At 43.2% G+C, this 17,589-nt stretch overlaps 1 protein-coding gene across 4 annotated transcripts in view; it reads right to left on the bottom strand.

Moving 5' to 3' along the window:
• The window catches only part of GFOD1 (Gfo/Idh/MocA-like oxidoreductase domain containing 1), a 91,594-nt gene that overhangs the window by 10,788 nt on the left and 63,217 nt on the right, over window positions 1-17,589 (bottom strand). For 2 of the 4 annotated variants that reach the window (XM_075493845.1, XM_075493846.1), the window contains exon 2: window positions 1,964-9,772. In XM_075493845.1, the coding sequence (XP_075349960.1) occupies window positions 8,853-9,772 (920 nt within the window). In that variant the 3' untranslated portion in view covers window positions 1,964-8,852. Of the gene's footprint in view, window positions 1-1,963; window positions 9,773-17,589 lie in introns of those variants that run through there. The other 2 variants (XR_012774345.1, XR_012774346.1) reach the window with 2 other exon arrangements.

The raw sequence follows: 17,589 nt of genomic DNA, 5'->3' as shown, positions 1-17,589 counted from the left end.
GAGCTCCACAGCTTTCCACCGCCCAACAGGAATCAGTAACAAAGGCATTAAGTGCGTCTTCTTTTTGGCACAGCAGCATTTTTTAATAACCCCTGCCCCAGCAAACTCTTCATTCCCGAAGAGAACAATGCAATGCATTTAACATTCTTCTGATTAATATTTATGGCTACAAGCCACCCATTGTTTTTACTACATAGCTGCTAATCAGCAGGGGCTCCAGAAAAGAGCAGAACAAGCCAGGGGAGCTGTGGAAGCCTTGGTTCTTCAGAAATTATGGAAAATGGCAGGAGGTTTTCCCCCCTCACCCACATTTTTGCAGTTTAAAAGCAGAACTCTTACTTGGGTTCATAAATCTACACTTAAGTGTCTCACTATGTTGACCCACGTTTGAAAATGTTTACCTTAGCATTTATGTAGCCTCATTAGTGTGGAATGTTTATACTCGCTCTTGCATTTGCACTTACCTATACAGTTATATATTGTGTGCTGTAACTGTGTACTAATAACCCCAGTGTATCTCTGATGCTCTTTCACAGTAATTGCTCCCCTAGGTGCTGTTTTCCAAAGATTTCTATGCTTTAACCTTTGAAATGGAAGTAGGCCTTGTTTTACTATGAAGTTGATGGGAAAGGATATACCATAAAATTTGGCCCTATTTTATTTCAGTGCCCAATTGATTAGTTGGAGACAGTGATCTGAACACCTGAACAAGGTTATACTAGTCATGCCTCATGAGGGCTCATGAGGGCTTCATGAGGGGTCATTTCCTCATGAGGGCAAGGCAAACATTAAAATATAATTCCTAAAGACCTGGGCACTGATTCTTCCTTGCCTTGTGCCTTTCTCCTCTTCAGCCTAAGAAAATAATGTGTATTAAAACTGATAAAAATGAATTTTATGTGTATATAAACATCGGTATGTCTTTAAAGTATGATAGCTGCAATGGTAGTAGTAGAAATTGCTAACATCCTGCATTTCTGGGATGAAGTAAACGCTATACCCACTCTGTAAATTTTTATATATATGAAAAATATACAGTTCACAAGATTGTGTGATCTGAGGAGAGTGTGCATTGTAAGCGATGATGATTTCCTACCCCTTCACAGATTTGTGCCTCAGATTTGCTGTACTTCCGTAGTGCCTGGGAAATGAGTGAGCACTGACACAAGTAGAATCCAACATCTTTCTGTGTGCTCTGCTGTAAAATAGAAAAAACAACATAGGAAATGCTCTATCATTTCCACAAATACATAACAGAGGCAATAAATCTTTCCTCAGAGCCTAGAATTTCCCACTGCTTCGTATTATCTTCTGCTTCATACTCAAGTGAGGTCTTCTCCGGCATCAGAGGGGCTGGAGTAATGAACCCCTTACTAGGGTGATGAGACACCCACACAGAAGGGAGAAAAGGAGCACTGGGGTAAGCAGGAACGACTTGACAGCTCCCTGGCGGATGGGAGCAAGGACTGGGTAGGCATGGGGATGTCACTGGAGGGAGCTGAGGACGGAAAAGGCAAAGGCATCCCAGGACACCAGTGGGGAGGTAGGAGGAGGATCTCCAGGCTGTGCTGGAGAAAGGAGGAAAGAAAGGATCCAGGAGGAGAAGGAGATCCAGGAGAAAGGATCTCCAGGCTGTGCTCAGCAGGGATGTCCAATGCCCCGTTTTGCTATGCCACGGGACACGCTCGCATCCTTTGGCAATAAAACCAACTGTCTCCTCAGGACACATCACTCCAGCAGGCGTTAGTTCAGTCCTTGTCATAACATTAAACCTTCAAATAGCTTAGTGTTAAACCTTCTTCTCTCTCTCCCTCCATCACAATCCCCACCCCCAAGCACAAGCCCGGTGTATTTTACTCCAGTGTGTTGAACTTAACAAGCCAGCCAGAAACCAGGCAAAGGTGATGGTTATTACCCTCCCCCCGCCAACACAAGCGTGGGGAAAACCGACAGACAGCTGAGATCACATCCTTTTACGTCTTTATTTGCCAGTTACGATCCTTTTATTCCATCAATGCAAATATGCAGAACAGCAGGAAACCATGTTTTAAGCAGCACATACCAGTTGGCTGAGAATAAACTAACTACATTCCCCAAGCAATGTAAAAGTAACAATGCACATCATCTTCCAGAAGAAGAAACAAACAGATATTGCAGCCGAGAGGCACAGCAGGCAGCTTCCGTACAAAGCAGTTTGGCTATTTAAAATGCTAGAACCAGCCCTCGCCCATTTCTCCAACCCCCCACCCCCAAAAGTCCTACTATAATTTAACCACTTTTTTTTTTTTGCTATCTACATAATATATAAAATATAAACTCTGTTTACTTATAACACTTACTTTTCTTGATAAATAGCTCTTTAAAATATCTACTGTACATATGTCCATGCGTTGACATTATATATATAGCATTTATATATATGTACGTATGTCTGAAAAACAATAAATATATACTTAATATTGACACAGCAACAAACTGAACATATTCTCATTTTCAAAATCAAATAAAAGAAAACCAGGACAGAGAGAAACAGTGAGTGTCACTTGTGAAGCACAGCATAGCAGGGAGCTCTGATTCCTGCCCTGGCTGGGCATTCAGTATGCCACGTACTTGAGTAGTTGTGGTGTTAACATATTCTTTAATGAATCTGTGTTAAAAGTTACTTCAAGTCGTAGGTTAGCCACCCTGTATGCCATATGTAACACAGACTGAGTGCGAGCTCAGTGGGAAACAAGGGAGACTCGCCTTGCGGCTTGCAATGGAATGAGAAACAGAAAGGGGAGGGAAGCGAGTCTGACAGCTGGTGTAAAAAGAAAAGGAAGTAATGGACAGCATATGGCTGGAAGGTCATAAATAACCACGGTAAACAAGTTAATAGAGTTAAGTGCTTTTAAAGACCATGGCTGGCACTGCTGCAAAAAGTATCTTGATTATCTGTAGCCAACTCCATGTAACGAACCAGTTTTCCCACTGCCACAAGAAGACACAAATGAAACACAGATGGCCAAATTCATATGCTAGAAATGGGGTCACTGCATGACACTGCGAGGCTGCAGGTTCAGAGCCAAATCTGCCCAAGGGCAGCTGAATTCACTGAACGTCCTTAATGGACATTCACTGAACCTAATAGATGGGATTTTTTTAAGTATGAACTTAAAAAAAAAAACAAACCAAAAAAAACCCCCAAACAAAACCCACACCCAACCCCAAACAGTTAATTTCACACATGCCAGAACATAATAAAAGATGGATTTTTTTAAACTTTTCATTTCAAAACAGCATCCTTTAAAAATGGAACTTAATCCCAAAAGAAAAAATGTAAATGACCTTCTACAAACATGTGTTGTGTTCAGTTTTGGATTGACCATAGCCATTCTGTTTATTCATTTAACTGAAAATGCTGAATAAAAGCTATTTCAGTTTGACCTAAGCTGATGCCCTTCATTCCCCAACCCCAAGGCTTCGATTTGGCAGCTTCAAAAAAGTCATTACTTGCCTGGGCTCTGGCTTCAGTAAGTCATGAGGTTATGACATCGGTTCATGAATGCAGCATTATGTATAGTCCCATTTACTTAAAATTTCTTCTTTTCATGAGCAAATGGAAGTGGGCAGTTATTGTTAAGGGGAGATTATTTTTATTGGACAGACTTCATCCAGCAGCTCAAGAGAGAGGAAATTTTAAAGCAGATAAGACTGCCAATTATTATTCAGTCATACTTCATCTCTAAAATTTACAAACTTTGCTCCCCACAAGTAACAACTTCAACAACAACAACAAGAAGAAACTGCTGTCCTGAATAATCCTGCCATTTCACAACTAGTCCTAGATACCCAGAGAGCACTGCAGAGGTCAAACAGTCCAGTGTTGAGTTTCATACATACTTAAGGGTACATCACTGGGCCACTGGAACGTCACACCAGCGTTGAGTATCTGCCCAAAGCCAAAAGTCTGCTGGCTACTTTTAAACTCTTGTAAATACAGAACTCAACAGTGAATAGACTTCATAATTTGTGATATTTTATATTGAAGGCCATAGATAAAAGTCAAATATAAAAATTCCCAGCAACAAGAAATTCTGTCATCAGCAATTTCTGAATCTCTGCAAAGACACCATCAAGATACTGTTTATCTTTACTCATTAAATAAAATCTGCCTTTTTTTTTTTTTTGGTAGAGAAATGAGGCATTTTAAATTATCTAGGTCTTTTCCACATTTGTGTGGACACAGAAATAAACAAGGTAACAGAGAAGTTGAATTGTTCTTGTGCTGTGACCACACGCGGCAGAAAAGCCTCCTTTTTTGAATGGCTGAACTTCCAGGACAGCTGTTCACTTGTACAGTCACTGATTCAAAAGCTACCCAAAAGAAGGAAACACTAAGTACAAAGTGGAGAGTGCCTCTGATTGCCCTATGCTGGCTGGGCAGCAATTTCTCATGTTTTCAGCCAAAGCAAAGGATGAACTCTGCAGCAGCCCATCCTGAGCCTAAACTCGTCTATGCATGCCCTGATTCTCTGCCATATTGGCTGCATGTATCATCTCTACTTGGTATTTTCTAACTACACAGCTAAAGTACTACTAATTTAACACATGCATGATATTAGATATAGGAGACCCCAAGCTCTTGCAGAGTTGTTATGCTTCCACGTAGGACTTCAGAGTTCAGCACTGAGGATGTGCACGGATCTAGCAGGAGTATAGGACAGATGCTGCTTCCCCAAGGGCAGGGTCCCTTCTCAGGCTCCCAAACACAGAGGTGGAGCAAGGCTGCTGCTATCATCCTCAGGAGGTGCAGCCCTCACCCTCTGCACGACCATCATATTCTCCCTGTTGGCGCAGGCATATAGGTACCAGACTGCAGACACACCTTCCTGTCGCTCCCTGCTGCAGTCACCACTCTCCCTTTGGGCACATGGAAGGACTTCAGTTGTGCCCTGCTGTCACACAGCGTAGGGTTGCCCTACCCCTGGTGTGGACCCCAATGCAATTCCCATGGAAAATAAGACATCGTCTCTCAGCTGACCGTCCCAGCATTGGAACAGACCCCTGCAGAGCAGCAGAGCATTTCACCTGGGCTCTCCCCTTTGGCTCTTCTTGTCTTTGGCAACAGACCATAATGTTCAGTATCCTATGTACACAGGTTGATGGCAAAGGAAAGAGCCTTTCCGACAGCAGCCCTGGGAAAGAGGAATGACCTTTTCTTACCTAGTGTATAAACAAGCTCATTTGGGGGCTACTGTAAATTCCAGCAGTAGCCACAGTTTAGCTATTAGGCCTGCACCAACTCTAGCAGCATTCATCTCAAACTTTATGGCACAGCATTGAAGAACAGCATTGAAAGTGCAATTCCAAATATATGTTTCCTGGTGTGGTACCGCTTTTGAGTTCAATCAAGTACATCTCTGCTATCTGCTGCCCAAATTCTTAAACCCAGCGTGAACTCCAGAGGCTACTTAGGGTAATTCAATGTACTTTCAACTGTACCAAAAGAGCAGAGGGCTTGATGCTGCCAAGAAAGATCCCAGACTGTAAAGGAACAATTTATCAGAATAGCAGTACACATTCTATAAATAAACCAATTCCTGCCTCATCTAAGCCAGGTGGAAGTTTAGTATCTTTACACTTGACACTACAGCACCTTCACCTCCTAGGGAATGGAAAAACTGTCATACAATCCTGAACATATGCAGTTACTGCTGCCATCCCAGTTAGGTAACAATTTCACCTAAATCTAGCATAAGATCTCTGTTGCCGTCAGAAGAGGAGTTCTCACCCTGCCCCTGCTCATTCTGCCTGCCTCCCTGGGGCCAGCACTGTGGTTGCACAACAAGCTGCACAGCATTCAACCCATTTGCAAGCCAGTACTAATACTAACATCAGATGGCTATGTAACCAAAGCATTAGATTTTCTTTCTGCTAAGCAGCACTGTCTTCTGCATCAGTAAGTCTGCACAGAGGATGGGTGATGCTTGTCACCTAAACCTTTGGATCCAGGACAGAAAGGTTGAGCTCAGTAGTACTATCCCTATGGACTGCTGGGGACTGTCCCTGGGGACTGTTCACTGCAGGGGCGGGGAACAGGATTCCAGCATATCTTCTTCCAGCTGGCATCACAAAATCCAGAAAGACACAGAAAAAAAAAAGAAAATAAAGACAGGAAAAACTGTCAACATTTGTGAACCAAAACGAGGTGCAAAGACAAGAACAGCAATTGCAGCACAATGGCCAAACCGCTAAGAAGCAAGACTCACAAAAATGTTGGTCCATGTTTAGTTCCAGTTTTGGATTGATTGTTATGGTTGTCATGGTTAATTATCCACCGGGCTTGCATTCATGACTTGAACTAGCCACTATTTTCAATAAATGGCTTTTGCCTTACTATATGAAAACTCTCGTGATCCCCTTGGGGCTAATTCCATTTTTCAGGGGGGAGAGAGAGAGATGATTTCTTGATCAAATCCTCTCTTCTGTATTTCTTTGTGTATTTTTCGGGGCAGGAACTGGATAGCATGGTATACCATGACAATTATAATGGGAAATTCCCGTTGGCACAGATACTACCTCAGGAATTCTCAGAGAAATAAATTTTTAGGAAAAACATCCAAACTTGTCAAGGGCTGTTTCCAAGAAGGAATGATGAAAGCTTGTCCGAGGTCTTAGCAGAAGCGGTCAGCCCCAGAGACAGTTGCTAGAACTGGCAGAACAACGTGGATAGAAACAATTCTCCGTTTGGGTGTGGTTTTGCAGTATTACATTATCCCTTCATCAGTCACACTATTATACTTCAGGGAATATTTCATGAAAGGTCACACATACGCTCTTCAAAAATTAAGCACATATTAATAATTTTGGGGTGGGAGTCAAGTTTCCTAACTTCAGCCACCTAAAAATTTAGAAGCCAAGATTCTCTGCAAAGGAGGAAGACAGGAATTTCCAACGGGCACCTCCTTCTGTGTTAATCTTAGGATGAACCGAGTCAGCCTTTGGAGACCTCTCTCTGTATTGACTACTGTGTCCTTGCACAGCTGATCAGGACAAGATACCCGACTTTCAGCTGGCTAAAGTCAGATGAGATGAACCGCACTATTGATGCCCTCCTGTTCAAAAACATGAAGCTGTAAACTGGGCATAGGACAGGCAGGAGCATACAGCAGATGGAGTCATTTGTAGGAGAAGCCTCTACAGAAGCACTTAGTGCTCCTAAAAATAGCAAAACTGTGTTTTTTAAAAAATCTAAATTATTCTGACAGTTCTAACCTAAAATGGCAACACTAATCTGATGGCCTTGAGAAAGACGGTCATATTTTCTCTTTTAATTTACTGCTCATCCAAATGTTCTCTTCTTTCCCCTAATCAAAATTAACAAAAAACCCTGAAAAGGTTTTTCTCAAGTTTAATATACTTTAGTGCCATATGCTTGTGTTCTATTTTTTTCCTATCTGAGGACCTAGTGCTGTAAACATATGAGCACTGGAGCAGCTTCATGCAGCAGAGCAGTATCCCTGTTTACTGGAATAATTCATGTGCCTTTCACTATATTCTTTCAAGAATATATTCTCAAAAGAATGTATTATTTCAAGACTGCAATCTAAAGTATTAAAAAGAAGAACAGGACAAATATATCAAAAGAGTTTGTCCGCCCCTGCGCTGATGACAGGGAATGATTAATACAGTACCAGTACCTGGCCACTTTAAGGAGGTGAAGAGGTGGGGGTCTTAAGTAATTTTTTTCCCCTGGAAATGGACGGGAAACTTTCTCATCCCTTTTGGTTTTCACTCACACTCACCACTCGGTGGAGGTGAAAGCTTTTGGGTTGAGCTACATGAAACTAATTGTTGGTGAGCATCTCTCAAGTGTGAGTTCACAAAGAAATTCTGCCTATCTAAGCATCATATGGTTTCGGGTTGGATTTCTACTGTTTTCCACCTAAAATCAAAATGCACGATGAATTAACTCAAAAGTCAGTCCCAGACACAAGAAATAGTGTGTAAACCTTCCTAAGACTAGCCTGAGTTCAGATGTATAATAAAACCCACTGTCACTACTGTGTCATACCACTTGCCATCCATGAAGGTTTTGCACAACACATTTTAATCAGCAAATCTGTGCAGTTAACACTGAAGCTTACTGGGAGCTCACAGAAGACCCTCCCTCCCCCAATACCGGGGCTCATGCACTATCGTTGAGGATTGCTTTGTTTTAAAAGCCACACATTTTCCTACTTAATTGTGCTTTAAATAAAAAAAAAAACAAAACAGAACAAAACAAAAACCAGCTAGCTAAACCAACACAGAGAAGCTCCTAACAAGCTATATGAAAAGTGAGCTGCCAAGATTCTCCGTATCACGCGACACTTTCACACCAAGTCCTATTATTCTGTGTGTTGGTTAGAGGTGTAGTACTACAGCACGGTGGTGTCAGCTGTCATGGTAGGAACCATTCATGTCAGACACTACAGAAAATTTAATGACATGACAGTACCTTCACAGCCCTCTGGTAGGTAAGGAAAATCTAAAAGGATCTTCCCAACCTTTCACAGTAAACACAATTGGATAATCTAAAGCACCTGCAAGCAGGAGATGAGTCCATGATATATCTTTCCAATCAGCCAGCTAATACTGTTATTAAACCAGTTATGTCAGCTCTTAAGTCTCCTATCTGTTTTGGGCATTTCTAAGGACCTTATCACTTTGGCATTTAGCTACCAACAGATTTAGTTGATCCAAACACCGTATTTCCTTTTCCCGTATTCTCAGCTGTTTCTAAGATGCCCAAGCCCTTCACAGGGGCTGAATTACCATTTCCTTTAAGAGCTGTCTGGTTCCTACTCTTTCCTAGGAGCTGAGAGGAGCTAGCAGTACAGAGACATCCTGCTCTTCCGCATGGCTTCGCTGATTAAGTATGCCGGGCTCAGTTCTGGCTCCTCAGTCATGATTGAAATGTTCTGCCACTCCCCCAGCTGGTTTGACTTTTTAATGGTGTCCACCACACACAGGGCATACAGACAGTCGTCAAAAGTGGCAGCCATCGTGAGGGGCCTCCCGTCCCAGGTCCTCCTGTCGTCCTGGTCCTCAAACGCCTGCCGGACAGCTTGAACCATCTTAATGGTGCCCCGGAGGTAGGGGGATGGGATGTCACTGAAGGCCTTCTCTGGAAGTAAGGAGTTGCTGACCGGCGTGGAGTCTTTTAGCAGGAGCTCCCGCTGAGGAGAGCTGTTGCTCTGTCCGTAGAGATCAGTGCCTATTACAATCAGCCGTCCTGCTGAACCCACCACAATAATGTCTTGTTTGAACTCCCCCGGGACGTTGAAGTTGAGTGTCACCGTGCAGCACACGCCGCCTTCCAGGACCATCTGAAACGTACAGAAGTCGTCGCTGGTGATCTGCCGTATCCCCTTGATGTGGTCCGTCTGCTTCACGAAGGTCTTGAGCAACCCGTGCACTTTCACGGCCTTCTGGCTAGTGAGGAAGGTCAGGAGGTCGATGATGTAGGTGCCAACTGAGTGCAAGCCCCCACCTCCCATCAGGTCATCACAGCTCCAGTTGTACTTCTTGCCTAGCAGGCTTCCGCTGTGAACCTGCACCTCGCACACCAGCAGCTCCCCTACGTAACCCTCCTGGATCAGCTGCTTCATCTTCACGAAAGCGGGAAGAAAGCGCAAAACGTTCCCCATGATGCTCATGAGCTTTGGGTAATAATGAGCCGCGGTCATCATCCTAAAGGCATCCAGGGGAGTTGCCGTTCGGTCACAGATGACATTTTTTCCAATGCCTGAAAAACAGTTTAAAAAAAAAAATCATCAACAAAAATACATTGATTGAGTAAGCTCAAAGCCTTGAGGCTATTCTTAAAGACTAAGCCAAGGAGAAAGATCCTTGAAAGAAGAAAACATTTCAATATGGTGTTAAAGGCAGAAAGATCCCCTCTGGCATGTTTCCAAAATGCATGTAACAGTTTCTCAAGCACCACAGTGAAAATGCTTCCCTTTTATTTTCAAAATGCACTCATGCCTAAAAACAGCAAGAAGGTGAGGAAGATAAGCTAAGGTAAGGTGGACTGCTGCCCCAGATTCGCCGTCTTCTGGGAGCAGGTACAAAACCAACCACCCCAACTCAGCTATCTCACAGACGCCTCTTCTGTGATAACCTGTCTGTGTGTGGGCTTCCGAGAGCTGAATCTGAGCTTCAGATTCAAATCCCTGCAGCATATGAGTAACACCACATCACATCCATAGTAACTTGATGTCGGTACAATGAAAAGTCTGGGCTGGGCTTCTCAGTGGTCTTGTTCCTTCATCCTTCCCGTTCAGACTGTTTAAGAGGCTCTGACTGGAGACAGGGAGAAGTACTGGGTTTGTTGCTCGATTTAAAATGTAGGAATTGCTTCTCACTCACAAAACGCCACACTATTCTAACAATGGCACTCATTTTTTTGAAGCAGCTCTGCTGAAATGTCAACAGCACATCCACAGTGCCAAGGGAGAGCCACGATTGCTCTAAAACAGGTCAAACATAGCTGTGACAATCTGTTCCCTCACAGAATTGCCCGTATGGGCACACTGTTTACTGAAGCTTGCATGATGGTCCTGTTTTATCTGGTCATCAAGGTGTGCAACTAAATGCAGTGCAGGCTGAGATGCTTGAATAATTGTTTTATTATTGATTTCTCCTCATCAAATACTTCTGTTCTGTACCCATACACACATACAGTGACAGAGTCTCTTGTTTCCTTTATAGTTGCATACAAAGATTTTTTAATGCTTAATGAGCAATATTAGGTGAGCTATACAACATCTTATAGCACTAAACATGATCTTTGCCTTGAAAGCCTGGGGCTATAGCTGGGCCTGGCACTTAAAAGAGCTGAATTTGGATCCTGTCTGCTGGAGTCCAGATGAATTAATCTGGTTACTCGCTAAATCACTTTGTGTTTTGATTCCTTTTCCCTTCAGCTAGGTGAGAAATCCCTTTTTCTTTAAAGAGCTGTTGTGAGGATAAAATTTTACACGTTTTGGAGCTGTTTGGATGAAGTCCTATAAATACAGACAGATGGCAGGGATCTGTCTGAGCCCACTTACATGAATATTTAACAGCCTGACTGGAAGAAGAAGGGGGTCATAGTCCAAACATTCGATAACCAGCTTATCCACACTGCCTATTCCCAGTCTTTGTCTGCTGCTATTTGAGTAGCTGAAACTGGAGGGAGGGCTGTCATCACTGAAGTGGCAGTCACATCTAGTAACAGCCAAGAAAGGAAAGATCTTCCTTCGACTTGCTCCTATTTACCTTCTACATAATCGGAAAAGAGGAGACATAGTCATTTTCCTCTTATATTAGGCAGGAATCCTCTATTCAATAGCCATGGTCTTCTTACAGACCGCTACTGAGTTGACATTTTCAGCCTTATAGCATTAGACCGCTACTGAGTTGACATTTTCAGCCTTATAGCATTTCTTTTCCTGCTCCTGAATAATTTTTTTCTGCATCTGTTTGACATTGGAGAAAGCATTCATCCACCTGCCCTATATTCCTCTAACTGGTAGCTCCAGCTATGCCACTTGATACAGATCACTAATATAATAGTCCTTGAGTTACACAGACTCTTTGCAGAGAGATTTTAGTCTGGCAAATTAGCGATCATAATAGGGGAAATCTTAGTCCGACAAAGCTCGCCTACAGTCAATCCTTCCTGAAATAGTCATTTCCCCCCCAAAGAACCCATACGTACTACATCATCATCCGACCTGTTCACCACTGATCCACAAGCATCACTTTCTGCTCCAGTTCAGCTTGCATCGTTCTGCCTCACAGACGCCTGCCGCATTTTATCTAGGGTCTGTGCAGGCACTAATCTGTCAAGATACGCAGCTCTACACATGTGCTCGTGACGTAAAGGATGTGCTTTCATGAGGAATTGCAGCCCGGGGACAATCTTTTTGCTGTGTGTTCAGTGCCATGCACAGTGGGGGTCAGTCCTTCACCGTGTGGGGCAGGGAACGCTTGGGACTGTCACAATCCGAGTACCAAATGATGATTATAAATATGAAAGAGAAGGCTGTGGGTTTTTACATCCCTTATATTCAAGAAAAATTGCCATTAGGATCAGTGCAAGTCAGGCAGATGTGTAGAGAAAAGGGCAGAGCCCTAAGTATTTGTATGGAAACAGGAAAAAGTGGAGTCTTATATTTACTCCTTCTACCATTTCAACCTTTTTGGAAAGCTTTAAACCTTTTAATTACAGTAAATGCAAATGTTTTGAGAGCCTTCCCATCTCTGGGCATATGCTGATAATACATGCTGTGCTCTCATCCCTGTCAGGGATTTAAACAGATTTTTGCTTGGTGCCCAGAAAGCTTTTATACTCTATTAAAGCTCGTGCAGGTTCTTTCAGAATGACACTGCTCAGCCCTTGAGTCCGTGCACACTACAGATCTTTGTCTTCTCTGTAGCTGCAAATCTGCAAGCAGCCACATTAGCTTTCTTGAAGCAGGGAGAAAACATGAAAGGTTTGCTTAATTTAATTTAGAGAAATCCTCTGGTGTGTTTATGCAACTAGAATAAGAAACAGGCGGATCAAAACACCATCGTTTTCTGCTCTCCTCCCTCTGCTCTCTCCTCAAAAGGAGAAGGAAAAAAGGCACCTTCCCTTTGAGCCATTCTCGAAAGCGGCGACAGGCAGAGCAGAGGGCAGTGTGCGAGGAAAAACCTCCCTTCCCAATACTGACAGTCTCGTGCAAAGGCGTGCTCTGACTGCAGGTGCTGCAGGAGGATTCTCTGGGAACTGACCCCCTTCTCCTGGCCAGGGGTTAGGGGCTAATCCTGTCAACTTTTGGACAAGACTCTCTAAGAAAGGATGAACTGTTACTGCTTGTCATTCTATCAGCGTGTTTTGCCTTTTCACACATCTTTGAAAATCACACCACAGCAAACAGCAAGAACTTATTAATTACATAAAAGCAGGGAAGTGCCGTCAGCTTGTTTCAGCAAGAAAGTGCAATATATTTGTCCGTGGTGATAAGCAACAGAGTTGAATGCATCTCATTGTATGAAAGGATACAAACCCCTTCCATATGCATCAAGAAATCTAGTCCACAATGCTACAGAGTTCTCAATCAGGCAACTTCTAAGTATTGATTTCTTGAGTTCTTAGGTAAAATGAAGAAGAAAAATAATTTAAGTACACGTCATTCTTTCTGAGGGCTCTGCACAGCCTTCACCCCAGTCTCTCTGCTTGGCTGTGCTTCAAATGAGAGAGAGCGCGGTGCCAGCCAGGTGGTAAGTGACACGACATGGGATTTCTCTGAAGTGGCACAGAATAGGGGAGGGCTTGCTCCTGGCCAGCCCAAGTCCAAAGCTGAAGTTGGGCAACGCGTCTCCTAGCAAAGCTCCTGGGAGTGCAGGTTGACTCTCTGAAGTCCACCCACAGCTGCCATGCAGGGCTGCAGCCCCAGACCCGTTCCATGACCCACTGCTCCAGCCACAGATGGCCAGAAACGCAAAGAACCGGCATTAACAGGCACCGTGCCATGGTGCCAGTGAGCCGCCTGTGCCCACAGGCCTGGGGCCACAAGGTGGCAACCACATTAGACCCAACAGGTCTGCTTCCCTGAACCCCTCTATCTTCTCGCTCCAGCAGGAAAACAGAAAAAAACAAATAATGGTGGAGCTGGAAGATGTCCATCCATGAGATAGACCCGATCCCTAGGCCAATGATGTAGGTATAACTTGCTCTAGCAGTCCTTAAAAATGTGAAAGGACATGAATTTGAGCAAAATGACACAAGAGAGTTTGACTCCTAGGTTTGGTTGCTAAAGACTGAAAGATGGAAACATCTGACAACTGCTTCGTTCCTCTTTAAAATGAACCAAAGTTTCCAGAGCAGGTCCACATCACAAAACCACTACTAACACTAATGTCTTCTTGCTTCTCAGTGTCTCACAAGGAAGGTTAAAGGCTGAATGGTCCATCTTGACCATTCTTTATCTCCCAGGGTGTATATATCCCCCAAGCCAAACCTCAACAACCCAATCTGCATTTATTTTAAGAAGGTTATTTAAGAACACTGATCTCTGAAGAAGTACAAGTCTAACTAACTCTCTAGAAGCAGCTGAGGAAATAGAAAATAATCGTCTATACTATAATTGGTGCTACCATTCGTTTGAGTGAAGATTTCTCTAGCACCTTATACTGGAAAGTCAAATTGTAACCATGATCTAATGGCTTGTAACCCAGCTCACAGTAATTATTTTTGTCAGGAAGTCATGTGATTTATTTGCAAACTTCAGCCTTCATTTTAGAAAAAGGAAGCCCTTGTGATGTGGAGATAATTTTGAAAGCCAAACAGCCCAGAAGTGAGTGGCAAGTACATACAGTCCAGGTTAGTAGCATTTCATTTTTTCTTCCATATAAATGCAGGGGAAGAGTAAGGAACTAGCGTAAGAATTTAACTCCCGATTTTGAAATGCCTGGTGTTTGCAGCTCTTCATTTTACAGAAGGCTCTAGCTCCTTGGCTACCAACAGCCCAGTTTACTTTGTCCCTGTAACATCCCTGTGCTGCACAGCCTAAAAACAAGCAGAACTGCTGGGCCCACAGCACAGGGAGGGTACAGTGGCTGTAACCGGCACAGGCTTCATCAATTCTGAAACCTGCAATGTCAGCTTTTTTCCCATCTGCTCTGATTGTTTCAAATAAGGACAGAAACATTTTCACAGGGGGAAAAAAAAAAAAAGAGTGTCCATCATTGAACTGGAACAAGACTAGTCCTCTATCTATTCGGCTCAGGATATGAGACCCCAATACAGTATTTTCTGCTCCTCCTACTCACAAGAAAATAAAAAAAGGCTCTATTTGGAGTCTGGGCATATAATCAAAAGCTTCACTGCCACCAGAAAGATTCGTTAGTTAGTCACTATCACTGGCACCAGAAAGATTCATTAGTTAGCAGTCGCTACCTATTGCTCTGGGCCAGGAAGGGAATGAGAAAAAGGGGAAAATAAGGTTTTGGTGGGCTAAGCTAAATTAGTCAGCAGAAAAATACATTTCTAAAGCTAAAGAGGAACTGTCAACATTCAAGGAACAGTGTGAGAGTTTCACCAAATACAGGAGTGGTGGAAGAACATGCTTACCAGGTTATTTCAAATGGATGATTTTAAACGTTTATATCAGATTATAGTATCTTCTTCAAACCCATTTTTATTTTTTAAAAAAGAAGCTAATACAAAACTACATTCCAAATGGTGACAATTCACATTATCTTTAATACGGTTACAATAAATAAATATGGGCAAATTTTTCTTCTTGGATTTTGACCATTGCAACTGTTGTTGTTGCCTTTGGATCCTATGCAGACGCAGGGGGCAAATAATCTTTGGCACTCAGTTCTGTTCACGGCTTGTAAGACATGTTGCAATGATATGTGCTGTATTATTAGTATACATATTATTAGTTGTAATCAGATCGCAGTTTCCATCCTAAAGCAGTTTGACGTGGTTTGCAAATACAAAACAGTATCATCTAACACATGAATAAGGAGTATCTCATTCATATTTTTCCAGCAGTGTAACACGGAAAAATTAAGCTGAGATATTTAGCTACTTTTATAAATAAGATATAAAGCTACTTTTATAAATGTGCCCCAGTCAGCAAACAAAAAGTAGCAAGTTTAGCTAAAAGGCTATACTTGCTGCAAATCAATCATTTTGGCCATACTGACGAAAGATCTTTCCTTAGGAATATATCAAAAAAACATCATCAAAACAAATGGCTTAAATCAAAAGTCACTACCTCTCATTTAAATAGTTGATTTACAGCAATTTGCTCTTCTGCACATATGTCCACACCTTGTCAACTCTGTGGTTTTGCACGGAAACCATCTCAGAAACTACATAAGGCACTGGGAGCCAGCGCGTGGTTCACTACAGCTAAACTGATGTTTGAGAGAAGCTGAATATCAGTAGAACTGTGTATTTCGCACATTCCCATACTAGGCAGAGACCTGTTTGCAATACTAATCGTGTCAGCGGATGGTACTACCGCAACCCCACTGGATAGTCAGAAAATGTCTTTCCATTTCTGTGAATTCTGGTGTATACCTATATGCAAAAAACATACAGAATCATTTTTTGCCTCAGTAACGACTTCAGAAATCCTCACAGCTATTTGAACCAGTTCCTTCTATCCCTTTCTTTCAAGTTTGCAAAAGATACAATATTTGGAGGCTGTAATTTAGCCAGGACCTCAAAAAATCTTCTCTGTTATCTACACTGACTCATGACAATACTTGAAGACTCTAAACAAAAACAGGGGTTGGTAATAAAAATCTTTCCCCTCCAAATTAATCACTGCCTAAGAAACCCAGAAGAAAATGTAAGTGACTTGCTGTAACTGCGCTGGAACTGTTGACTCCAGCAGAGGCCCACAGAGCTAAAAGCATATGATGCTATTTTTGCTGTTTCAGAACTGTCTTCGAGATAGCCTCACAGTCATGGTCCCTTTTGTAGGAAGCTAGAACAAACCAGTTCAGTACTACTCCATAGTTCTAGCACATATGTACTAAGGAGAGACACACAGCATTGAGAATGCCTCTCGGAAATTGTATGCAAATACAGAATTCAAAGGCAGAAGCAGCTCATATAGCTCATTTATCTTAAGTTTTGATAGCTAGGGTGGCTCTTCAGACTCTCACGAGATAAAGCAATCGTACAGTCAGCTTAGCCTGCTACATGCATGATAAGCCATAAATCTTCAGCACTGTAAGTCATGATTTTCTGATCTGCTCTTCAATCAGTGCAATACTACTTGGTGAGCAGTACCCCCTCTTAATTACAACTCTGCAAATGGCTCCTTCCCCGCTCAGCTGCAGATGATGACTATAAGGATACTTGGCCCCTGGCTTTTAGCAGCAGGCAATGTCCCGGCCCCCAGGCACCGTTTCCAAACCGTCGTCTCAACAGAAAGTGCTTCTTTCCTTTGGCTGCCTCGCCACAACACTGCCGTAAGGCCTAGAGGGATACCGTGCTCATTAACGTGAAGCTCATCTGGGCGTAGGAGCAGGCACTGGCAACCTGGGCGTCGGGAGGACCCAGGCGAAGCCCATGGTCCTGCTCCCCCCCCCGGGGCTCCCAGGGGAACACAAGGCGGCCGGGGGGTTTCTGGAGTCACTCCAGATGAGCAAGCAGCAGCAAGGGGTGCAGCAGCGGAAAGCGGGAAGGTGGCTGAGGGAATGGAGAAGGGGAGAGGAGAGGGAATGGGAAGGAAGAACGCTACAAGGCAGAAAAGAGGACGCTGGAAGGGGCTGGTGCAAACAGCCCAGCGGAGCTCCTGCCACTCCAGGAGCTGCACAGCACGCCCTAAGAGCAACACCCCCAGTCCTCAGAGGCCCATCCTAAAAGGCTCTCCTTCAGTCCAATATTCGTGTGAGCCCTGCTAGCATCTTTTCTGCAGAAAAAAATAACAATAGAGGAGAAAGAAATAGATTTCAGAGAAAATGAGCACCCTTCTGTACCCAGAGACTGGACAACAGGAAGGGATGATGAAGAAAAAAGCATCTACATTAAAATGGTGATATGTGTGTGAGTTAAGCTATTGC

The sequence above is a fragment of the Mycteria americana genome, chromosome 2, assembly GCF_035582795.1.
Source record: "Mycteria americana isolate JAX WOST 10 ecotype Jacksonville Zoo and Gardens chromosome 2, USCA_MyAme_1.0, whole genome shotgun sequence".
NCBI lineage: Eukaryota > Metazoa > Chordata > Aves > Ciconiiformes > Ciconiidae > Mycteria > Mycteria americana.
Note: the sequence above shows the minus strand (reverse complement) of the source record. Positions and strands in the feature narration are given on the sequence as shown.